Source organism: Siniperca chuatsi, linkage group LG6 (assembly GCF_020085105.1).
Source record: "Siniperca chuatsi isolate FFG_IHB_CAS linkage group LG6, ASM2008510v1, whole genome shotgun sequence".
Taxonomy (NCBI): Eukaryota; Metazoa; Chordata; class Actinopteri; order Centrarchiformes; family Sinipercidae; genus Siniperca; species Siniperca chuatsi.
The window spans coordinates 23,667,885-23,691,471 of record NC_058047.1 but is presented as its reverse complement, the minus strand read 5'-3'; the positions used below and the strand labels follow the sequence as shown (position 1 = coordinate 23,691,471).

The 23,587-nt window shown below is 44.3% G+C and overlaps 1 protein-coding gene across 5 annotated transcripts in view; it reads right to left on the bottom strand.

The window, feature by feature from the left end:
- Positions 1 to 23,587, bottom strand: part of lnx1 (ligand of numb-protein X 1) — a 32,860-nt gene that overhangs the window by 6,265 nt on the left and 3,008 nt on the right. For 2 of the 5 annotated variants that reach the window (XM_044199054.1, XM_044199055.1), the window contains exons 2-6: positions 21,753 to 22,272; positions 5,657 to 5,910; positions 3,904 to 4,059; positions 1,613 to 1,821; positions 1,110 to 1,532 (exon numbers count right to left, since the gene is read on the bottom strand). In XM_044199054.1, coding sequence (XP_044054989.1) covers positions 1,110 to 1,532; positions 1,613 to 1,821; positions 3,904 to 4,059; positions 5,657 to 5,910; positions 21,753 to 22,210 — 1,500 coding nt within the window. In that variant the 5' untranslated portion in view covers positions 22,211 to 22,272. Of the gene's footprint in view, positions 1 to 1,109; positions 1,533 to 1,612; positions 1,822 to 3,903; positions 4,060 to 5,656; positions 5,911 to 16,419; positions 17,136 to 21,752; positions 22,273 to 23,587 lie in introns of those variants that run through there. The other 3 variants (XM_044199056.1, XM_044199057.1, XM_044199058.1) reach the window with 3 other exon arrangements.

Below are 23,587 nucleotides of genomic sequence, written 5' to 3'. Positions count from 1 at the left end.
GTGCTGGTAGGTGGATTTTGTTACCTTCAGACAGAGCCAGGCTAGCTGTTTCTCCCTGCTTCCAGTCTTTATGCTAAGCTAACCGGCTGCTGGCTGTGGCTTAATATTTAACCAACAGGTATGAATATGAGAGTGGTATCAACCTTCTCATCTAACTCTCTGACAGAAAACAAATAAGCATATTTCCCAAACTTTTGAACCATTCCTTTAAAATGGTCATAAAATGATTGTTGGTTCACTCATATTACAAAGTGGAATTTCATGTGTGATGCTCACGGCATTGAAATATTACATTTGAAAAATCCCATTTAAAATGTAATTTTTCAGTGCTGTGAGCATCACAGATGGAATTTCATTCACCTCTATAGTACTGGGTGGAGGGAATATATATATATATATAGTTGAAATTCACTGCGACCAAGTAGTTTCCTCTCTCTGTGACTCAATCTCCTACTACTGAACTGCCAGTCCAGCTACACTCATTCACACATTCATGTACAAGTGGTCCAATAGACACACAGACTGGCTGGCTGCTTCCCTCTCCTCATTCCTCTGAGAGTTCCCCTGGTCTCTGTAGCACAGAGCCGACTCCTGAATTAGCCAGTCCAGCCCATTATTGCCTTAAATGGACTAATTTAATTTCTTAATCTCTGACAGAAAGTGTCTGCTCTGAGAAGCCATGTTGGCTCCACAGAGACCCAGAAGAGCCAGTCAGACTGCTCAGACAGGAACTCCGGGCCCAGAGACCCTGAATAGTCAGCCGCAAACACACTGCAATTAACCACGATTAACCAAACACACCACCATTGACTGGCATCAACCAGGAACCAGAGGCAGCCACATGGCCCGCTCCATCAGGGAATCACCACAATTAAATATTATTAACTGCAGTGAGTGCAGACACAACAGCGCAGCACAACACAATTAGCCTGAATCACCACAATTATCTTTAATACCTCAGGGACCCGAAGTAAGAACAGAAAACAGTTGTTTATGGTCTGCAACCACGTGTGGACTCATTTGACTGTCACAACTATGAACTCTATAAAATGCTAAGACCTGCTATCTTAGTTAAATCGATACGTTTAAAGAAAGACCTGCTGACTGACCTGGATAAGCAGAGCAGCATGTTCTGGTGCTCCATAACGTAGATCGTGCCCGTTGATGGCCAGCACGCGGTCGCCAACACACAACTGTCCGTCACGTGCTGCCAGCCCTCCCTCCAGCAGGTGAAAGATATAGACTCCGTGCTCCTCCGGCCGCCTCACTAGCTTAATGCCCAGCTGCTCCTCTGGAGTGGTTTTATTCAGGACCACATGGATGCTATCATCCCTCAAGGGATGGTGGGGTAGGCCGTGAGACGGGTGGCCCCCGGCGACATCATAGCCGTGGCCATGTGGGTGGCTGTGCGAGTGTGAGCGGTAGCGATGGCGCTGTTCTCTGAGCACGGTTAGCCGGAGGAGTTGGCAGGGCTGTTTGAGGGTTGCCACGGCGTAGCAGTGGGGTACGTTGCTGATGTCAATGCCATTTACCTGGCAAGAGATGCAGTTTAAAATGGGACTTACTTTGATTGTTTCTTACTGATTTGTGAAACACATTTTTACTGTGATACCTTCAGGATCATGTCCCCAGGCAGCAAGCGTCCATCCCGAGCAATGACACCTTCTCTGTAGATATCCTGGATGAGGATGCGAACCAAGGGGGTTTCATTGCCGCCGACAATGCTGATGGCCAGCGGGTCTGAGGGATCCACCCGCGTGATCTTAATACTGGTAAGTTCACCATCTGGGATCAAGTGATGCAGCTGAGGAAGAGCCAGCACTAAGGGCAGAAGGTGCGGAGAAGGAAAAAGCTGAGTTTAGTTCTGAATTTTACTGTACAACGACAAGAAAAACCAAATTTGACAAACAGCCAAATAAAACTGGAGGAAGTGGGGGAAAGAGAGACACATCGAGGGAGAAAGAGTGGTAGACTGTGGTGGAGAGGTTCAGCAGTGGAACCAGCTGTCTCTACTCCCTCAGGTTACTAAAACAAACTTGTACAAGCCAAGAGGGAAAATTCACTTGGCTGATAATCCTGCTCAATGTTTGTTTCATTAGTCACATACATCTGTAGCAAGTATGCTTGGGAAAACCCTCAATTTCAAATTTCCACAAAGTTGTTACTTGGGCGGGGATGCAAGTAGTTATAATACGCACAAACTTTGCACATATTCCACAGTGAAAATGTTCAGTCGTTACAGGCATATATCTTCTAGTTTTTCTTGAAAGAAGTAAAAGAAATCTGGCCTCACTGGGTGTCACAAAAGTATGAGAACTTTTCACTTGTTTTCACCTCAAGACTCAGTCAACTCAACCAATATGCAGGATTCTGCCATAACAATAAATGCAGAATACTTATACGATTTCTATGAATCTATAAACCTTAACATTTCTGAGAAATATGTACTGGTCTGTTAGTTTTAACTCATTCAATTGTGCAAGCTCCCCTCCACTCATGCCCAGTGGTAAATTACACTTAACATCAGAATGACACATCCTGGACTGGACCATGTGGAGGTGGGTGGGTCTTTTGTGACTATATTTTGGCCAACAGCCTTGGCCAAAGATGTATTCCTCGTCTTATTTCTTTCTTTGGTTATGAAAAATGTCTCTCTCTCCCCTTAACCCTCAGCGGGCTGTCTCCCTCTGTGTCTCCAGCTCTGTAGCCTCAGTCGTTCGTTCTACTCACGCTGCACTTTCTCCATTCCAAAGTCAATATTTTGTCGTTATCGCAGCAGATTGCTTCCAGGGTGGAGACATTAACACAGAGGCCTGCAGCTATTATGAAACCCTTCCTTCTCTCCATCACACACCCTTTCAACCTCTGTCTTTCTTCATCCTGTTTCTCTTTTGTTTTTTCATCCACTCCCCCGTCCACGGGGACATTACTATGGCTTTATTTGTTTCCTTATCTCTGTTAGCTTTTTCTGTATCTCCTCTTCCCTCCATTTGTTCTGTATGGACTTATCTCTACTTCACTCTTCCATCCTCTCCGTCTATCTTTGTCTCTCCAGCGGCAGGCAATGAATATTTAATCTATTCTCTCAGCCTCCTCAGTGATGGCCTCGGAGAATAATCTAGTACCAGGTTATTCGTCATCCTTCATTCTTACGCAATACCACATTCATTCTCCTCTTGCCATCATGCTGCAGTTCTACTTCAACATTATGCTCTCTTATGGTTGACTATATTTCCTCCATTTTACTATCACAAGGGTGGATATTACATTTAATATCTCTGGAGCACATTTTCTTTACTACATAACATCTTATGGTTCTGCCATGTCAAGAACACTGCTCTCCCTGGGGACTACTTCATCAAGTTGGTGAAAACCTGTTGACCCTGGCTGTTTTTGAGGGAGAAGGAGAGGAGGAGGGAATACAGGGAGACGGAGAAGTAGATGAAGAAGGAGAAGACTGGGAGCAAGAGAGTGAGATAGAGGAGGAGAACTGGAGGTGGAGAAGAGAGAAAGGACGTCATCAGCATCGTCTCCAATGACCTCCTGTATTCCATCCCTGTCCAAAGTGCCTGAGGCTACCACTTTCCCGCCTGATCCCTCTCTAGTGATGCACCAGTGGCCTTATGCAATCTGCAGCTGAATTATTAAAGAAACATATGCTACTGTTACACTGTGGGCTCCCAGCCGTGTCACCCTCCTCGTACAGCTGAGGGAACATCACAAATACACACATTTGGAAACACACGCACACGTCTCTGGAACCCTCTTCAGGGAATCATGAAGTGCAAATGCAGCAGTGACATCATACAACCAAGACACAAAACAAAAAGCACAATACAAGCACAAAAATATACAGTACGCATTAAAGGAACACAGACAAGATATGCAGGCCCTGATCCATACCTTCCTGTGGCACATTGGAATTCCTGGCATTGTCTCTCTCCTCAGACGTCTCATTGCTCACTGCGTTGCCACTCTTGGTCCTCCGCAGGACACTGAATGCCCGGTTCAACCTCTTGAAGGAACGGCTCCTCACTGAAGAACGGTCAAAATTTCTGACTGCAAAGAAGACAGGGGAGAAAGAGAGGCACTTTATAGATTACCTCACTCTCAACATGCCCGGACATGTCTGAATCTGCCTCCTCACAGCCAATCAAATGCCTCCTCGTGGCTCAGTGACTGTTTGAGTTCTGTGTTGGTGTGTTGCCATAGGTACTGGTGAGAAGGTGAAATACCTTTATGATCCCGCAGGTACCGATCCAGTGTATTGGATCAGTGCATCCCTAGTAAACATGAATGTAAACAATGCAGGATTTAAAATATTCAGATGTTGCAAACATTTTATGAGGAAGGAAATGCATTTGTTATACACACAGTGCGTTTCGATGGGCAGCACTGGATGTAAACTTTGTTTACAAGAAAACACAGTTTAAGGTAGAAGTTGAACCAGGTTCAGCTTTTTTACCAAACAACCCTGTGTTTTTTTCTGGAGTGGTCTCACTGAAAGGCATGGGGAGAATGTGTTTGGTTTTTTTTTGCCTCTAGTCCATCCTTTTCTTCCGAGGTTTATTTGTTGAGCTACTTTCAACAAGCTCAAAAAATCTTTTTGTGGATGGAGGAGCTGCTTTTAACCAGTGGCTCGTTAATAATTAATAAACCCAATCTGTGCTGAGTATAGTTACATAGTTGCGTAACTACAGCAGTGATGTAACTCACCGTGGACTCTAGTGACCACATCCAAAAGAGACCCTCCCAGAGAGACTGTTGTCACTTTGCTTTTCTTAGAAAAAGACAGACAGGCTACAGGAGGCTGCAGTGGAGAGACAGCAGCCCCAGCCTGGCTGCACCGAGCACGGGGCAGCAAGCCTCTGCAGCGCCCCTCCCTCCCTCTGCGGGCTCGGGGAGATGCAAGGGCTTCTGACAGCCACATTATTCTTTAAAAGCGCCAGCCGCTTCTGGAGCTGACAGCTTGTTCAGCAGTAGAGGCGCTTGTGGTGGTGGTGGGCACTCAGCCGGCCGGGCTTAAAGTGCTGGTGCAGCATCAGTTGGTGTCCCCACTGCCTGTACACTCACGTTAAGGGGTAGGGAGAGGGATGGAGGGGCAGAGAGGAACACTCGTGACTGCTTCCTGGTTTCACAGGTAGGGGAAATGGAGGAAGAGGGGTGTTCACGTCATTGGGCATTAACACACACTTGCATCAGCTATATTTAACCTGCCTCTCCTTCCATTTCTCCTTGACTGCATAATGTACCTGCCCTCTCAGTGACTTTCTCTCTGTTTCTCGACTGTTTTCCACAAAGAGAGATTTTATGGATTGGTGAAAAAAACAAGGCAGTAGAGCTAATTGGCTAATAGGATTTCTATCAGAGACCATTAGGGAGAACAAAGACTGTATTTGAGGCTGAACGAGTGCCTTCGTTATACGTTGTAAGTCTGCAGGAGTAAATGTATGTTTGAACAGAGATCACTGGCATCTGGTTTTGACTGGGAGACTATGTAACTGTGACTAGAAAGCTCTGTAGTCTCTATTGATTTTCAATCTGTCATTCTGGCAAACACACTCCCTGTAGCTCTCTCTCTCTCGTCAGGTAACTTCAGGGTAACGTCATGCAGGACTGAACATGACCACACACAAACATCCATTCGCCCACTCACACTCACTCTTCTTGCTACTGCTGCGAGCGGCCAGGCTGGTCGTGCTGCCTGACTGACTGTTGTCCTCCATGCTGGGGTCGAAGGCGGGGTTGACCAGACCAGGCTCGTCTGACAGGAGGGCCACGGCAGCGGAGGTGGGACCGTCGTTGGGGAGCGTGGCGATGGTGAGTTCTGATGTGCTGTCGGTGCATTCGCCCTCTTGCGAGCGCCGCTTCCTGTCCGCTGAGAGCCCATAGTGAGAGGCCCCTTTACACCTGCACACAGGGGTCAAAAGGTCAGTCTCACATTCAGACTCCACAGTCAGCATGGTGCAATTAATACTGGACATGTTGATGAAATCATGACATTGATGATCTGACAAAGGATGCTCAACTTCTGTAATGAACTGATGTTGAAATGTTGAAGCAGATATGGCAGCTATAAACAGCATCACTTAACACAGTAGAGTGAAAGTCAACAAATTCATGTTAACATCTAATGAAAAGGTCACATTCTCAAGTCTAATGTGAGCATCTCCTCCAGCATGAGGCTCTCTGCATGCTGCCCTCTATCTTCTGCTTTGGGACTGCCTCACACAAAGACTGCTTATCTGACCTTAACACTCAAACAGTATCCCTCTAAGATACCACACAGCCTGTACAATAAGCCACAACAACAAATGTTAGGGCAGAATATATTTCCTGGTGCTCTCACTCAGAATTTATGCGGCACCTCTCTCAGAATGTGCAAGAAATGTCAGATTTGTTCTCATAAAGAAAACAAAAACAATTTCTGTTGCTTGCACACAGTCTTTGCGACAGTATCTGTAATCACATGTAGGATGGGTTTTCTCTGTGGCTGTGAGTGTGAGCATCCCTGACAGATGATTGAATACAAATGTAAGAAAAGACCTGTAAGAGAGGAGAGAGGGTGGGTAACTGACACAGCATTTGAATATAAAACAGAGATTGCCTGAATGTTGTTTTTCTCAAAAACAAATCTAATTCCTAAGTTCCAGATGTCTCCTCCCTGTCAACAGCACCACAACCACAACACATTTACAGTCTCTCTCTTTCTCATACACACATATACACACACACACACAGAGATACATACCCGTGTACACACCATGAAAGGCTTTTCACACTGACATTATTAAATTGGGAGTGTTTGTGTGTGAATTAAAGATATCCCTACAGAGTAGGGTGTTGTATTGTTGGAGAATTTCCCTCCATCTGTAAGCCATAAAGGCTTTGAGCTGACGCTTCATCAGAGGCAGGAATAACACTGGCTTGTCTCTCCGGCTGTCTCTGCGGAGCCATCAGCACAAACATTAACTGGGTTTTAATGAGCTGGATCAAACCAAGGCCCCACTTCAACAGTAGCCCAGAAAAACAAGAGGAGCATCCATTCTCCTGTGCTGTAAGATGGGCTGGGCACCACTGGATCTTACATGGAGGATATTGAGCCAAAAAGGAGGGGTTAAGTAAAAGCAAGGTAAAATGGTGGCCATCATTGCGGAGTCACAAAAGAAACAAGATTACATGCTGGTGAGCTGTTTGAGCCCAGGGGGGCCATTGCCCCCCTTGGGGCACCACATCACTAGAAGCAGCATTTTTGTCTCAATAACAGAGCTGTCAGAGTGGCACTCTGTCCATATTTCACAGGGAAAATCATTTCATCCTGAAGTGGGTTCTATATCTCACTTGTAGCCATTGAGACTCACAGTTAGATAAAGCATTACACAAAGCTGAAGTACCTATTGATCTCACTCTGACCTCTGTGACATAACACTGCGATACAGTGCATGTGTCTCTGTGTGTGTGTGTGTGTGTGTGTGTGTATCTCTGTACCTGTGTGGGCAGTGCCATCATGAGTTATTCTTGTTCATTCAGTTAGTAAATTGAATGCTATCAAGCATGTCCGTGCAGCAACATACCACTTAATTGAGTGAAGTGGTTGAATAGAGCAATATTTCAATCAACAGCAGAGGAGAGAGCAAAAGCTTTCCCCGTGTCACTCACTATCAATTAGAAGAATTAAAGTGGTATGCAGCTTGAAAACACTACTGCTACTCACATAACTGTCTTCAAGCAAAGAATTTGTTGAAAAGAGCAGGCGCTCCCCACACAAATACCTGTGTTCAAAAGTATACACAGACAAATGTGTACATGTATGCAGGCTCATATACACTTGGTGCAATGTGCAACTTTCCACATGTTTTAACTACAGTAAAGATGACAGAGCATCTAGTGTTGCACTTCCTAAGTTGTTTTAGCTTTTTGTCATTCTTAACCAGTGAAAATATCACAGAACAACCCGCTAACATGAACATAAAATATTATTTACTTAAGTGAAGATTTTAGATGACACTGCCATTGTCAACTGACCAAATAAACTGATTAATATTTCAAAGTGCTATTTTTTATTGGCCACGCTAGCGGCATGACTGCAGGGATGGCAATGTAGGGCTGTCGGCCGATTGGTGGACTTTGAGACAAACAGCAACAGTCAATCACGAGAAAGGCGGTAAGAGGCAGAAGGTGTTTTCCATAAACGCATTAGCTAGCTGGGTGTGGTCACTCAACATAGTAGGTTGGCTGGTGACTTTTCCTCTAGTGTCACCATGAGGCTGACATTTTTTGTTTTGAGTAAAATATCTTGACAACTGTCGGATGAATTGCCATGACGATTGCTACAGAGAATGAAGTTCCCTAGAGGACAAATCCTAATGACTGGTGATTCTCTGACGTTTCATCTAATGCCATCAAGTCAAAATTTCAGTTTGTCCAAGTCTTAGTTTTATGGCCAAATATCTTCTACTTTGTGTTTAGTGCTAATTAGCAAACGTTAGCATGTTAACGTGCTAAACTAAGATGTGAACATGGTAAATATTATACACCCTGAACATCACTTTATTAGCATTGTCATTGTGAGCATGTTAGCATGCTGATGTTAGCACTGAGCTAAAACCATCGTTGTGCCCAAGTACAGCCTCACAGAATCGCTAGCATGACTCTTAATCTTGTGAATATTTCACCACACTTCAATTTGCAGATCAATACAATAACAATCTCTGTTGAAAAAACCTTACAGATTCCAGCTTTAATTGTCCTTACTGTTACACAGCTGCTGTGACCATTCCTGTGTAACAATGTCCTTGTTAACTTTAATTCCTGCCAGCTGGTGTAAATATCTTCATCTATATATAGATTCACTACATGCACTCACACAGACACACCCACACACACACCTTTGATAGGCTTGCTTGTGTAGGACTTCTGGTCCAAGCTGACTATATGGAATTGAAGACTTAGACAACATTCCCCTGTTTTAGCACGGGTAGTGGAAAATGGAAAACCACAGTCAGTCAGTGGAGATGGGCAAATACCGTTGAATACAGGTTCATTCAGTTACACAAATCTTACAGACCACCCAAATCTTAGCAAAATGTCTGTCCAAGTATTAATGAATGCACAATACACACAGAATTTGAGTAAGGAAGATCTTAAGGGGTTCATTTCTAGTACATGTGCTATTCTAGGGCTCAGACACAGAGGATAAAAAACAAAGAAAAATATATTTAGAGCTGTCACAGGGAACAACAGATACAAGTTGTAGTTTTTGATAGGGGCCATCACGACTCAGAGTCTCTGAGACAGCAGCACACAGCCATTGTTTAGTGTGCGACCGGTTTATTAAAGGCTTTGTCTCCTGTTAATTAAAATCTCCTTCCTTCGGGGGATAACAGTTGCCTTAAATCCGTAGCTATATCTCAGCTGCTTAGAGTTTTAATGTCTGAGTTTTAATGTTAAGGCCACAGCCTGTGCTGTCTGAGGTTAAAGGCAGGGAAACATGACAGAAACTCTTTGTCTCCCTCACCAGGGTGGTCCTGGAGTTTTAGAGCCAAGGTAAGCGAGCCAATTAAGTCTGCACACTGGAGAGGTGCAGAGCACCGCGGGAGGTACGCTTGCCAAGACATCCACATACATTATATACACTTTCCCTCCTTGTTTTCGTCTTTTCTTTCTCTCGTAAACAGACATCCTTTATGTGTATAATAATGGAACTTTGAGTGCTCACGCAAAGCTACCCTTTTCTCATAAAGCATCATTTTTCAGGGGATGATCACTGAGCTTAGAGGATGCTCATTAGTGCCGCAGTATCCGTGTCTTGGTCAGCACAGCCTTGGTTATGACATCATCTCTCTAAACCCTGGGATCTGTGGCCAGATAAGGAGCGAAAACACCAAATTATCCTCCTCTTCCTCCTACTCCCTTTTTCTTCCACTCTCTCCAGCACATTAACAATTACCCGTGATGCCTTCGGTGACATGGTGATCGTGCTGAAGCGCCCTGGCTGTGACACAAACAGCCCTGTTCTTGTGATGTGAAATAAATACCAGCTCACAACTCATCAAAGCCTGTGAGATTCTCCAATCCTCTTTAGGGGTGAGTGGATTATCCTTCCTAACCCAAATACTCTCTCCGCTCCCTGACTGCCACGGACAATCGTGTTGGACCACACTCCGCATACAGTGCAAATTACCCCGGCTGAGACGACAATTCCAGGTCAGGCAGTCAGATACAGAAACTGGGCTGAGGTCGTGTAATCATGCAAATGGTTTGGAATCTAAATCATTGTAAGAAAATTCACATCTGTGGGGGTACAGGCAGCTGACCTGTGTATAACCCACAAGTTTGACTAACTTTGCTTAGCTGAGCTCTTCCTACTTCCTTATTAATCTGAAAGCAGCAGCAGGCAGTTGTCCCTGACGAGCTCTGACTTCGGCAGCCAACTTTGTGATGCTCTTGAAAATACACCAGCGACACCTGACATGTAAGAACCCGAGAGAAAAGAGAAGAATCTCTGGTTGCACTGTGAGCCCGGAGGTAGCCTGCAGGCTCACAGAAGAATGTGTGGAATACAACAAGTGTGTGCATGTGTGACATATGGGAGGTTTTCTTGTGTGACAGAGAATGTGAGAGCCGCTTAAAAGTGACAGCATGTGTGCGTTGAATTTATTCTTGGAGCACTAATGAATTTGGGAGTGCACATACACTGTTGGCGCAATATTCAGAGACTTCTTAGTCCCACTGATCTACAGTTTAGAGCACAGAAACATCACTGTCTCGGCCAGATTGTGAGCTAAAAAAGACCATTTTTATTTTCTTTAACCAACTGCCTGCTGACAAAGAACAAACAACATGTACCAAAAAAATTCAAAAGCCAGGGAGGCACGGTATCCCCTGATCTACTCTTGTAATAAAGGCAAACAGTGCTAGGAAAACAATCTTTAAAATCCAGAAATGTTTTAAGGATTTATGTTATAAGGATTTATGCCTTACTCAACATCTACTCCAGCTCATTCAGGGATGGAACTCCAGAGAAAATCGTCTGTCCATACCAGCTTTTGGCGAAGACACATCAAGGAGTAAGTCGCTTTAGACCAGACTGAGTAGGGGAGAAAAACACACAGCACTCTGGAGAAGCACCTATGGCTGTAACACACACACACACACACACACACACACACACACACACACACACACACACACACACACACACACACACACACACACACACACACACACACATATACATACATACACAAAGTACAAGAATGCTGGTGCAATATGGGGAAGGGTGGTGGTCATTGATTGAATTTATGTTGATAAAGGCTTGAATTGAACATTTTTGCTTGATTAGATTAGTATATCAATTACTCCTTTATCACACACTTGGGCCACATGCCAAACACATAAAGTAAAGTTTGACTGGGAGGGAACAGACAGAATGATAGATAGATATGTAGCGAGAGAGAGAGAGAGAGAGAGAGAGAGAGGAAAGAGCGACATAAAGACAGACAGAGTAATCCAGTTAATGATGAACTAGAGGAGCGTTAATCAGAGGATGCGCTGGTGTGTTGATTGGATCCGCCTGCTGTGAGGGGTAATCCCATCTGCTGCGCGGGGAGGGGGCGAGGCCGCAGCTAGAGGGGACAGTCTCTGCTGTGGGAGTAGATTTTGGCTAAGCTTGTTTCCAAAGACAGATCCACTAAATTGAAGTAGGAGGTGAGGTTTAGTTGGGTGTGACTTCTTACAGCCTTTGAAGATGAATTAATTCAGAAACCAATGTTTACAACAGCCCACACAGCACATAAAACTTCGTCTTTGTGTTGGAACTTTCCATTGTGCGCCTGTGCAGCGAGCAGTGGCTCGGCAGTTTTGGCATGCTTATAGCATTGCATTTGTGGGTTTACGAGTGCAGAGGCCTGCCAGCCGGGGCCGTGTCAGTCGAGTCAGCCTGTTAGAAACAGCCCAAACTCTGAGTCATGGTTTTTCAGCCAATCAATATGTACGATCATCAGTCGAGCCCTGACCCCATGATTAGGCTGGAAGGACATTTATGCAACGTTTATTGTTAGTATCTGGTTTCAACCAAGAGGTCAGTCTCACTCTTTTGGTCAACAGAGAAGAAGAGCACAGGAAGTACTTGAACTGATTTATTCTCTGCTCTCTGGTTGTGCTGGATCTCAGCTTACTTATACACCTCACATATGTCCACCCCAACAATGGCTGTTTTCCAGCCCTGCAGTGAAATACTACGTATACATTTCTCTCACTGAACTGAACTCTAACTGTAATTCCCTCTACACTACAGTATATGATCACAGAGAATCCCCACTAGGCTGCTGTCCCACATTGCTCTTGGCACCTTTTAGCCCATATTTCTCACACTATGCCACACTAGCCCTTGGCAGTGTCCTGTTTTTACCTCCACGTGCCATGGTACAACTGCCTGAAACACAGCCAGCACTGATCGGCCCAACCCAAAGCCCTGGCACTCAGTGGGGCACTGTTCACGTGAGAGATTAACTCTACACTGCTCTCCTGTCTGCTGTCAGTTACACTTCTCCACAGGCCACTCATATGGAACCCTTCACACAGATTAGTCTGCCGCAGACAGGAGACTGTAGAAAATATTCCATGTTAAACATGTCAAGCCTCAAAAACCCTAAACACCAGCCAGACTGAGCCAGCCAGAGGCAAAGGTTAACAGACACCTATTTTCACAATACACACATCTTCAGTGATATCGCTGAGAAAGTAGGGCACTTGATGTAAATGATTCAGCACAGATATGAAAGTGCACTGCATTGCGGAAACAAATAGCAATCATTTAAGTTTAGCAAAATGCTTTTCTTATACCAAACTCAATCCCATTTTTAAACCCTCACCGCATGCTGACACTAATACCCGCTCACCATGCTGGTGCGCTGTATTCCTGCTTGAACAGAGACACAGCTGACAAGAAGGCTCTGCTAAAGTAAACACGTTGACCTGCTACTCACTTCTGTTCATGAATAAATTAATACATACATAATTCATTTGTTCTTTTGTGACTGTGTATTTACACATGCATTGTGTACACTTCAATTATACATAGCCGAATGTGTGTTTTGGTGTGTGTATCTTCACGCATATTCGTTTTATGTGAAGTGTAATATGTCACATTAGATTCATGCATTTGTCTGTTTGTTTGTGAACAACTTCAGTGTGTCCTCTAAAAGTGTCCTTGCCCCATGTTTCATGTTTGATTGTGTGTGCAGTGCACGCTGCTTAAGACTAGTAGCTAGTAGACTTTGTCTACCCATGCATATAAATGCTCCCATGACAGATTCACTGTGTGTGCTGCTCCTGGTTAAATCCTATGCAAAGAAATAATTAAGCTGATTTAATATTATCTCCCTTTAGTGGGCTGTGAAAGTTGTTCAGGAGGGTAGGAAGTGGGCTGTTAGTATGATTTTTATCTCTCAGCCCCCGGCCTTCCCTGTATTTCTGGCCTGCTAGATACAATGAGACAGGGAGAGCTGCCTCACTACAGAACACGGATTAATATTTAATCCAAACAAAAGTCTAATTAGTGAAGCCTGCCCCACACTTGAAGGCTGAAAAAGGGCATGGCATGGAGCGCTGCCTTTGACTCGAGATGGACCTGCCATAAACAAATGACTGGTATTGTTCAGATCCAGCGAGTGCGTGGCGGCCGGGTGGCTAATCCTGTTAGAAAGCGTCCATGCTGAAGATGTCCGGAGCACTGGGAGTGCGCACAGCTCTTGGTGATCAAACACCTCCTAGATGAGGGCTGAAAGGACGGAAGCTAAGCTAATCATAGTGTTTAAGACATCTCAGCACAGGCCCAGAAATGAACATAGATTAATCATTAATGTTCTACAGCACAGCACTGCGATTATCAGGGGAGGCCATGTGGGCTGGGGGAGGGAATAAGCAAGGTCTAATTGTGTGCGTGCGTGTGTGTGTGTGTGTGTGTGTGTGTGTGTTAGGAAGTAAAAAAATCACAATCTCAGTGCTCTCCTGTGTGTGCCAGTGCTGCTTTGTTATTGGCTGGTGCTGACAGTGTGAAACGGCAGTAACCATATTAAGCATTTCATCACGGAGAAACATTTACTCTCCCCCTGCATTGTAGTTCCATCTACACCCTGCGTATAGCCAATATAGTCTGTATACAAACCCTGTGTACGCACATTTATGTGTGAGTAAGACAGATTGCAGCCACTCTCGTTTTTCCCACGCAAGATAAACTCAGTGTGGTAATCACGTAAATTGAAAGAAAGAAAGTGGGGAGGGAGAAAGATGAGTGGAGAAAGGGAGCAGGAAAAATAGTAGGCAGGCAGAGACAGTGGTCACACAGGGGGGAGCTGGTGGCTGCTCCTGTCAACAGTATGGATAAAGACAAATGGTGTGCCACTGCTCTCTAGCCAGGCAGAAAAACACCACGTCCGCATTTGTCTGCTCCTGGTTTCTTTCTCTGTCATGTCATAATCAGCAAAAACCTCACTGTCACAAGCACAGACACACACACCACACACACACACACACACACACACACACACACACACACACACACTCTGTCTGTGACTGTCAATGTTGGGCAAGGAGAGTCAGACAGAAATCTGATAATTTTATTTACAAACAGCCCCTCGTTGAAATGACCTGCATGCTGGGTGTGCTGGATGCCATCACCATGGCAGCCGTTCGTATGGCCAGATGGAAGGCAGGCACAGGACGTGACCTTATACCTCCTGTCTCCTCTCATCTCCCTTCTCCTCTCTGCTGTACCTCCCTGAACCTGTCATCCACTTCATTTCCATTCTCATTACATCCTTCTCCTCCTCCCATTCTTTCCTGTATATAATCAAATGTAAGGATTTCATCTCTTCTTCCAACCTATTCAGTCCATTTGCCTACATTGCCCTTCTTTCCCTTTCTCTCCTCTCCTCTTTGGCATCCATTGCTGTCCAAAATGTGCTCTTGGTGTCTGCAGCCGCTAAAGCCCCACTCAGTGAAGAGAGTATACAATGAAATGAGGGGATTTGCGAGGCGCTCCATTGTTCCATGTATTCATGCAGTATAATGGGACATTTCCGACAGACTGGAGAGAGGAGCGGTAGCCCAGCTCGGGGATCAGAGAGCCCCGGCTTCACATGGAGCTGCTGAATATAGTCAACATTAACTCCCACACAAAGAGCGTCTGAGGGCCAATACAGAGCAGAAAACACAGTTCAGAAGAAGAGGAGCCAAGATCAGAGACAGTGTGACGTATAGTGTAGTGTAATATTTTGTCTGCTGTGTTGTTGACGTCTGCTGAAATGATCAGTCAATTATTCAATAATTTGACAACAATTTGGATAATCAGTTATTTATTAAATCAATTTTCAAGCAAAAATGCCAATCATTCCCTGGTTCAAGCTTCTAAAATGTGAGAATGTGCCACTTTTCTCTGCTTCATATCATTGTAAACTGAATATATTTGGGTTCTAGACTGTTGGTTGGACAAAACAAGCAATATAAAGATGTCGCCCTGAGCTCTGTGAAATTGTGTTTGCACATTTCTCACTATTTTCGGCATCTTTTAAACTCAACGATTAATTATTGATTGCAAAAATAGTCTACAGATCAGTCGATAATGAAAATAATCCTTAGTTGCAGCCCTAATGTTGACACACCTGATGAGAGGTTTCCATAGTGTCAAAATTCAACAACACCCAACGTGCTGTCCATCTGTGTGTTTATGTTGATATGACTATTGATGAAATATTAATTAAAAGGAAAGACTGTGAAAATGTGCACCAACAGGTGTGTTTTCGTTATCGGTTATTTTATGCACAGATGGTGATTTTGGTTTATATTTAGAACAGATGCCATGCGAGAGTAGCCAGCTATGAATTTTTAATGCCGAGGTGAAAGTCTATTCCACAAACAAACACACCGTACTTACAACCGCCCAAATGCTTAGCGGGACTCGCGCACGCACAGTGTATAAAGCCTACAACCATGAGCAAACGCGTGCTGACATTTTGCTCAAATCCATACTGTAGTCACAGACACACTCACACATGCCACTGAAGAGAGAGAGAGAGAGAGAGAGAGAGCGATAGAGAGAGAGAGAGATGCCATGCTGCAGTGGTGTAGCATCCAAACTCTCCTGGACAGCATAAAGCCCTACCTGCTGGCTCTACTGCGTCCCAGTGGCACAGCAACCAATGATTAGGAAGCAATTCTATGATGATTTCCACACCACAAATTAACTCTTGAAGCCATGATAAAAATGTAAACTTTAGAAGTTACAAACACACAAATGGCTGATAAAAGTGACAGACATGCACAATAACAGTAACAGCTGCATGGACTCTTGATGGCGGGGAGAGATGGGGTGATGTTGGTGAAAGGATGCAGGAGGAGGCTGAGTGTTGTACTCACAGCTCAGAATAGAGGATGTGCAGGTTGCCCAAATTGTCTGTGTAGTTGGCCGGGCTGAGCCAGGGCAGGACCAGCAGCAACAGAGCCTTCATGGTCAGTGCTCGGCTCTTTTTCCTCTCTTTTTCCCTCTTTCTCTCTTCTCTGCACTGAAGCTCTCTCCTCTCCTATTCCCCCCTTCCTCGCCCTCGCCCTCCTCCACCTCCAATTCTCCGAACCTGGCCGTGCTGACCCCCCTCCTCGCCCGCCTTCCTTCTCCAGAGGCGCTCTCAGATGAGAATGAATCCTTCACTTCCTACCTTTTCAGCCTCTTTCTTTCCCTCTGCTATCCCCCTCTCTCTACCTCTGTGTCTGTGTGAGCTTGGCAGTTTCTTCCTCTGCCTCAGGCTGGCTGCCTGGTCATCTCAGCTGCAGAGGCAAACGGGCCAGTTGCCAGAGGTTGAAGACGGAGCGGAGGAGGAAGAAGCAGCAGAAGCAGGTGCAGAGGAGAAGTCCCGTTGTGGCACAGGAGGAAGAGGAGAAAGTGCAAGAAGAAGAGGAAGGAGACCCATGCAAAGGTGGCACATTTGGAATACAATTTGAGATGTGCAGCCCCTTAATCTGCTCTGGGCACTGGCGAGTTGTAAGAGGATTTGCGCTCGAATGCGTGTGTGTGCATGTCTGTCTCCCTCGCTGTGTGTGTGCGTGCGTGCGTGTGTGGATGTCAGAGAGAACAGCGCAGGCTGTGACTTATACTGCAGCAGAAACCACTGAGGGGGGAGATGGAGCAGACCAAACAAAGACAGGAGGGGGGGGGAGGTACCTGATGCTACTCTGATTGGCTCTGCCCTCTTCACACACGTACACACACGTACACATTCAGACATACACACACACGTACAACCTCTGCATTCACCTCCCCGTCTGCACATATGTTGGTCCGAGAAGAGGAAGATAGAGAGGAGGGAGAGAATATAATGCCTCCAAACCCTCACCCCTCCTCTCCAAGGATGGACTGCTCCCTGTGCAGCAGATTGGTCTGATCGCCTACATGTGTGGAAAAAAAATAATAGACAGAGCATGACCAAAACACACCAGCAAATCAATATTCTTTGCAGTGATGGAAGCTTGTTGTTCTGAGTGACGTAAAAGAAAAGACGAGCAGGAAAAAAGAAGATTTGGATAAAATCTTTAGAGAACCACTATCCAAGTGCACATTTCATTCATTCAGTCATTCATTCATACAATCATTCAATTTTAGAATATACAAAGAAAGATAAATGGGGATAGCAGGTAATACACAATAACAAAGGTTAACCCTGTCTGTCATCACTTCCTGTTCTAACAGGCTGTGCAGGGATCCTGAGAGGCACTTACAGCTGGGAAGTGACTGGGGGAGAGGTGTGTGTTCATGGACTGTGTTACGTGTTGGTGGCAGCGACCGGCACTCACTTGAAGGTGTTGGATACAGAGGCAAGACACTTGTAAAGGCTGTCTGAGGTGTGTATTTCTTTCCTCTATTATCACTTTCTGTTTCTTTCATGTCTCCTCTGTTCTCACCCCCATCCCTCTCTGTCTTCTTCTGTAGTAAACACAAAGCAAGAGGGAGAGACGATGGCATTAGAATTTTGAATGTGAAATATTGCAGCAGTTCTAATCTATTTTTATCCCATCCTGTCAATTATCTCACCCTCAATCCATTTCCAGTGTAATTTATCTGGCTATTTTATTCTAATTAGAGTCATGTAAGCAATTTTATTTATAAAGCCGAAAAGTTACTCAGCATCATACAACGTTCTCCTTTTCCTGACGTTTATCTTCATCTTTTCCTTTCCTTTCCCTTCCTTGTTGTCACTTTTCTTACATTTTTCCACTGTTATCCAATTTTCATAGCGCTGAGCTGTCTGCTACCCTCAAGAAAGACACTTAACGGGAGTAAATACCCTGTCTGAATGAATATTTCATGGATGGAGGTAGCGTGGTTACAGGCTGAATTTGTCTCTGTGTGTGCGCGTCTGTTTGTGTGTGTTAATGCATGCATGCGTGCATACTGAGGCACAAGTTATCCTGCGGTATTTGAACAGTACGCACAGCAACAAGACCACAGGGCACGCAGGAAATGGAAATGTAATTGGATTGTGACAGGATGCAGTTTGTGAACAGAAACCAGTCTGCCCCACAGGAGTCGTTTCATACACTTGCACATTAACTCACACTCACAAAAACACCATCATAACATACACATATACACATACTCTCCCCCCATTATTTCTTTTCATTTTCCACTCACACCAGCCAATTCCTCATACTGATGTGAAGTCAAAAGTGGTTATTAACAATATAGTTTAGTCTCTAATATATTTTGGCTTTGGAATTTTGCCTTACAAAGTAAACCTAGCAAGACATTATAAGTATAAACCAAGGGACATGTAATATTGAGTAAAGAAGAGGGGTTATTGATGCTGTGGAAATGACCCGATGGCATTAGAAAAAAGGTCACATACAAAAGTAACCGGCACATTTAAATGTACAGAACAAAATTATAGTAGCTGGCAGGAATTCTCATTTGTTTTCCAAATATTCACACAAGCTTTGAAGAATTCCTCTGTGGGCTTTGAAAGTGCACTTGAAAACAAGTACATTTTCAAAAAAAAGAAGAAGAAAAAAAAAACGAAACACCATCATGCTCAAGGCAGAACATCAGTAAAACATACACACGGAACTCTGGGTAAATTAAATTGACTAATAAGAAAAATATGAGAACGAGAGATATTCAGAGCAGTGAAAACCTGTTGAAAGGATTACCGGCTGTGCATTCACATGTAGCCACAGGTAATTGGATAAAAATAAGAAAATACCTGAGCGGATACGGAGGCCCTTTCTGGCAGAATACTGTGCAAGCCCTTACAGGTCAAAGTAACAAAACCAACAAGAATTACCATCGATCAAATGATTAAGATTTTGTTCTTGATTGCACTGGTTGTGTCTAGAATGACAATTTCTCCAACCAAAGGCCAATAAAGGTCATGAATGATTAGATGAGTATGAAATCAGCTCTGACCAGATGGCACGGCTGTCTCAGTCATTACGACTCCTGACCCACTGCCAGATTCTGGGATGTGGCCAGAGACAGTGTATTCTGACATCATGGCCAAAATATCCGCAGAAAGATATGGTCAGGGAAGAAAGGTGTCACTTGCATATAACACAGGTCTTGAAACATGTCTCTATGTCTACATACAGAGGAGATGTATTTTGTTCTTATTGACCTTATTCCTTTATTCCTATGATACCCGTTTTGATCTACATACACCGTAGAAAGCATTGTAGAATTGTATGCATATATGAGCTCACATTTTCAGTCCATTGACGTTAACATACTAGAGACTGTACAAACAGGTGACAAACTAAAGGAAAATCAAGAATAAATGAGGGGAGAAACATAATGCAGGTGCTTCCACACATGACACAAGGGGTCATTGAATGGTTCAATATGTTATGGCCTTCACAGTCACCCAACAAGTCCTCCAAATTAAATGACAAAACACATTGTTTGTAACTCCCCTCCAGAATGAAACATAACATTTTTTTAATCTGATGCCCCTGTCTGTGCCTCCTCAAATTGTCACAAATCCCTGAAAAAATAAAATCAATGTCTGATCTGACACTACTATAGTCAAGGTTTGGTCAGGTTTAGGCACAAAAATTAGATTGGTTAGGCTTAGGGAAAGATCATGTTTTGGGTTAAAATTACTATTCTGTTATGGTTAGTCGAGACCTTTGGGGTCATGACTGAAATAATAATCACTTGGTTTTGGGAGATGTTTGTGGCCATGGTTAAAAGAAACCAACATTGACTTTCTGTGGGAAGCGATTACTAGTCTCCTGTGTTAAAGTCCGACGTTTGGTTGACCCATCCAACCACCCCGACCTCCTCCCTCTGCGGAAAGCGAACGACACACTACATCCTCCTTTGCTCCAGACAGACAAGAGTCCTGATTACTACGGCTGCTAAAGGGCTTTGTCACTTGAACATAAACATACGCTGTTTTTGGCCACTTGCTGAAATGACTGATGCTGTCGTTCTACAGTCTCTAGTCACCAAGTGAATACCAGTGGGAGACTTTTGGGGCGATGTGTTAGACAGCCACTACCATCATCAACTATCATCATCACCCTCATTTGGTGATGATGATAGTTGATTATCTTTTGGAAGAACTGTGTTTCTTCCTTCTAGTAGAGTGCGAAGTTTAACTCGTGTGACTTGTAGAGTTTAATCCAAGGCGCATTGAAGCTCTTTTGGTGACTCGTGGAGGCCAAACCAACACCTTATTAAGACACTGCATGTTGGTTTTTCGTTGAGTTTCTCACCCATCTGCACATGTTAAAACTCAATAAATACTAGGCCAACAATAATAACCAGCTTTCGTAAGCAAAAACAGCTCAGCGAAAGACACATTTAATCCACTGTATAAACAGTAGCCACAATCACTGGCTCATAGTAAAATACGTGAACAGAATAGAAATGCTGAAATGTGTGTTTCACTGAAACTTTTTCACATCCTCGCACACGGTGTGTAAAGTCGGCCCTCTGGACGTGGCCTCTCACCTCCACAGATAACACCTTCTAACTATGGGAGAGCAGCTGAATCCTTCAGGGAGTCGGCCTCAGAGCTCCACACTTCATTATGACATTCACAGTACATGAAGGAAAAGATGGAAATGGAGCAATGTGGAGAAAAAGATGGAGGGAAGGATGGAGTAGAAAAGAGGTGGTAAATAAGACAGAAGGGGCAGAAAAAAGGACACAACTTTTTGAGAGTTTATAGAGTTTTATGCAACTTGAGGTTTTCTAAAGTGCAAATGAATAGGAAACACTCTGCTGCTTGTGTGTTATGTGCGGCGAGATGCACTAATTATCCCAGGGGCCTTTGGGCTAGGGGAGTGTTAATGAGCATTAATGAAAACAGACCCTGACTGAGAGAAACCAAAGCACTGTCTCTTAATGATATATAAACAGAGGAGCTGGATCCAGTTTAGATGAAAGCCTGGTTGGAGGAAGAACTCTCCATTTTGGAAATGGAGCTGTGGGTTAATGACAATGGGCAGAGCGGGGGGTGGGGAACCTAGAGTGAGTGTTTACTGCAGGCCATTGTAGTTTTTACCACATAGCAAGGGTAAACAGGAGAGAACTAAAAAAAAAAGAAGCTCAAGTGCTTGTCTTTAATAAGAGCACTGATTATATCTTAGTTTATTTAATGGAAAATACACAGTTATAGGCCTGCAAATGCTTCGAGGTACAGACTGCTTTTACAATGTGAGTGTTGGGATGAGCTAAACTGCTCCTTCCATCCTACCTGTTCTTGATGTGGTTTTCCAGTTCACCACGGGGCAGCGTTTCAGTGCAATGGTCAGTGAAGGGGCAAGCCACAGTCAGCTTGTCCAGCAGCTTGTGCACCAGCAGGCTGGGCTTCCTGCAGCTCTGCAGCATGAGCGGCGTGCGGCACACAGGGCAGAAGTCGCTCTCCAGCAGGAAGCTGGTGAGACACTCCTGGCAGTAGGTATGTCCGCAGGGCGTGTCCAGGGGCCTGATGAGCGCCTGCAGACAGATGTGACAGACGAGGTCGTCGTCCACCTCGTCTTTGTAAAGGTACTCATGGTTCTCCTCCAGCTGGTGACTGTGGCCACATAAAGCGCACAGGTCAGGAGGCGGAGACAACAGTTCATAGTCCATAGAGGGGGAAAGAGGTGGAGCTGATGCTTCGGCCATCGCCGTGGCAACTTCAGGCTGTATACTCTCCTCTTGGATACTCATTTGGAGGGCAGGATTTGGGATGTCTTGTTTAAACTGGTGAGGAGCTCATTAGCAGCAGAGATCTGCGGGGAACAATGGGAAGAAAAGGAATATAGTGTAAGGCAGTAGTGGAATAAGTACTCAGTTCCTTTACTTAAGTAAAAGTACCAATACAACAGTGTAAAAATACCCCATTATAAGCAAAAAGGGCTGGGAGCCACTGGTTTAATATTTAACAGTGTGTTGAATAATTACATGTTTTGTATGTAAAATATGAATGTAAAAAGTAACCAATAACTACGCAGATAAATGTAGTAGAGTAAAAAGTACAATATTTGCCTCTGAAATGTAATGAAGAAGTATAAAGTAGCATCAAACGGATATACTCAAGTAAACCTCAAAATTGTACCTAAGTAAAGTACTTAGTTACTTTCCACCACTGAAGAAAGGGAGACAGCTATCATGTCAAGCAAATAGGGTGTGAAAATATTCATAAGCTGTGAAGCCAGCAGGAACGCCGGCATTCTCTTGTTCACTTTCACACACACATGCTGCAACAGCAGTACTACAAACTACAAACTGTCCTTTCCTCAGTTTGTTTGATTTCCTCCGCTGGCACTGCAATGTTTTATCGAAATACTAGGATTTCTTCTCTGGATGCGGGAACATCAATACCACTCATCTCAGCAGCAAGTGTAGAGACAGATGGACACAGATAAGTCTCCAGCACTGACTCGCTGTACTGCATGACACACATCGCTGTTAATCCACTGTGGGATGTGACATGATTTCTAACTGTTTTTTTACAGCTACACATTTTACATTGTGCTCGACATTGTGAGTGTGCCAATGTACACGTCATATCCAAAACAGGCAGGCTCCTCGAGCACATGGACACGAACAGATGGGCTCAGTCAGACACACGTCACCTTGGCAACAGCCGTCTAGTTGGCGCTCCACAAGCTTTGTTTCTGGACCCACTGTTGGGTCTTGGCTGCTTAATGAGACACTAGATCTTGTTAAAAAAAAAAAAAAACAGCAACAACAACAGCAACAAAACTTGTGTTTGGAGTCTACAAAAAACGATTTTATCCAAGTGCTAGTTCTATTTTAATTGGACACATTCCCAAGCTCTTGTGCTAAATAGTTAAACAAATCACAACAATAGACTTGTTGTTGTTTATCCCATTATGCTAATGCAGACAAATATGACCACGCACGTACAAGTACATAAAATCCGCCCAGTAAGCACCGAGTCATACTGCTTTAAATAAGCAGTATGAAGATGGTGCATGGCGAGTTGTGACAGCCATGAAAGCTCAGTGTCTTTGGTGTGTCTGTCCACTTGTGATCAGATCATCCCAAGACGCATGTTAATGCCAGGTGTAAACAGGGCCT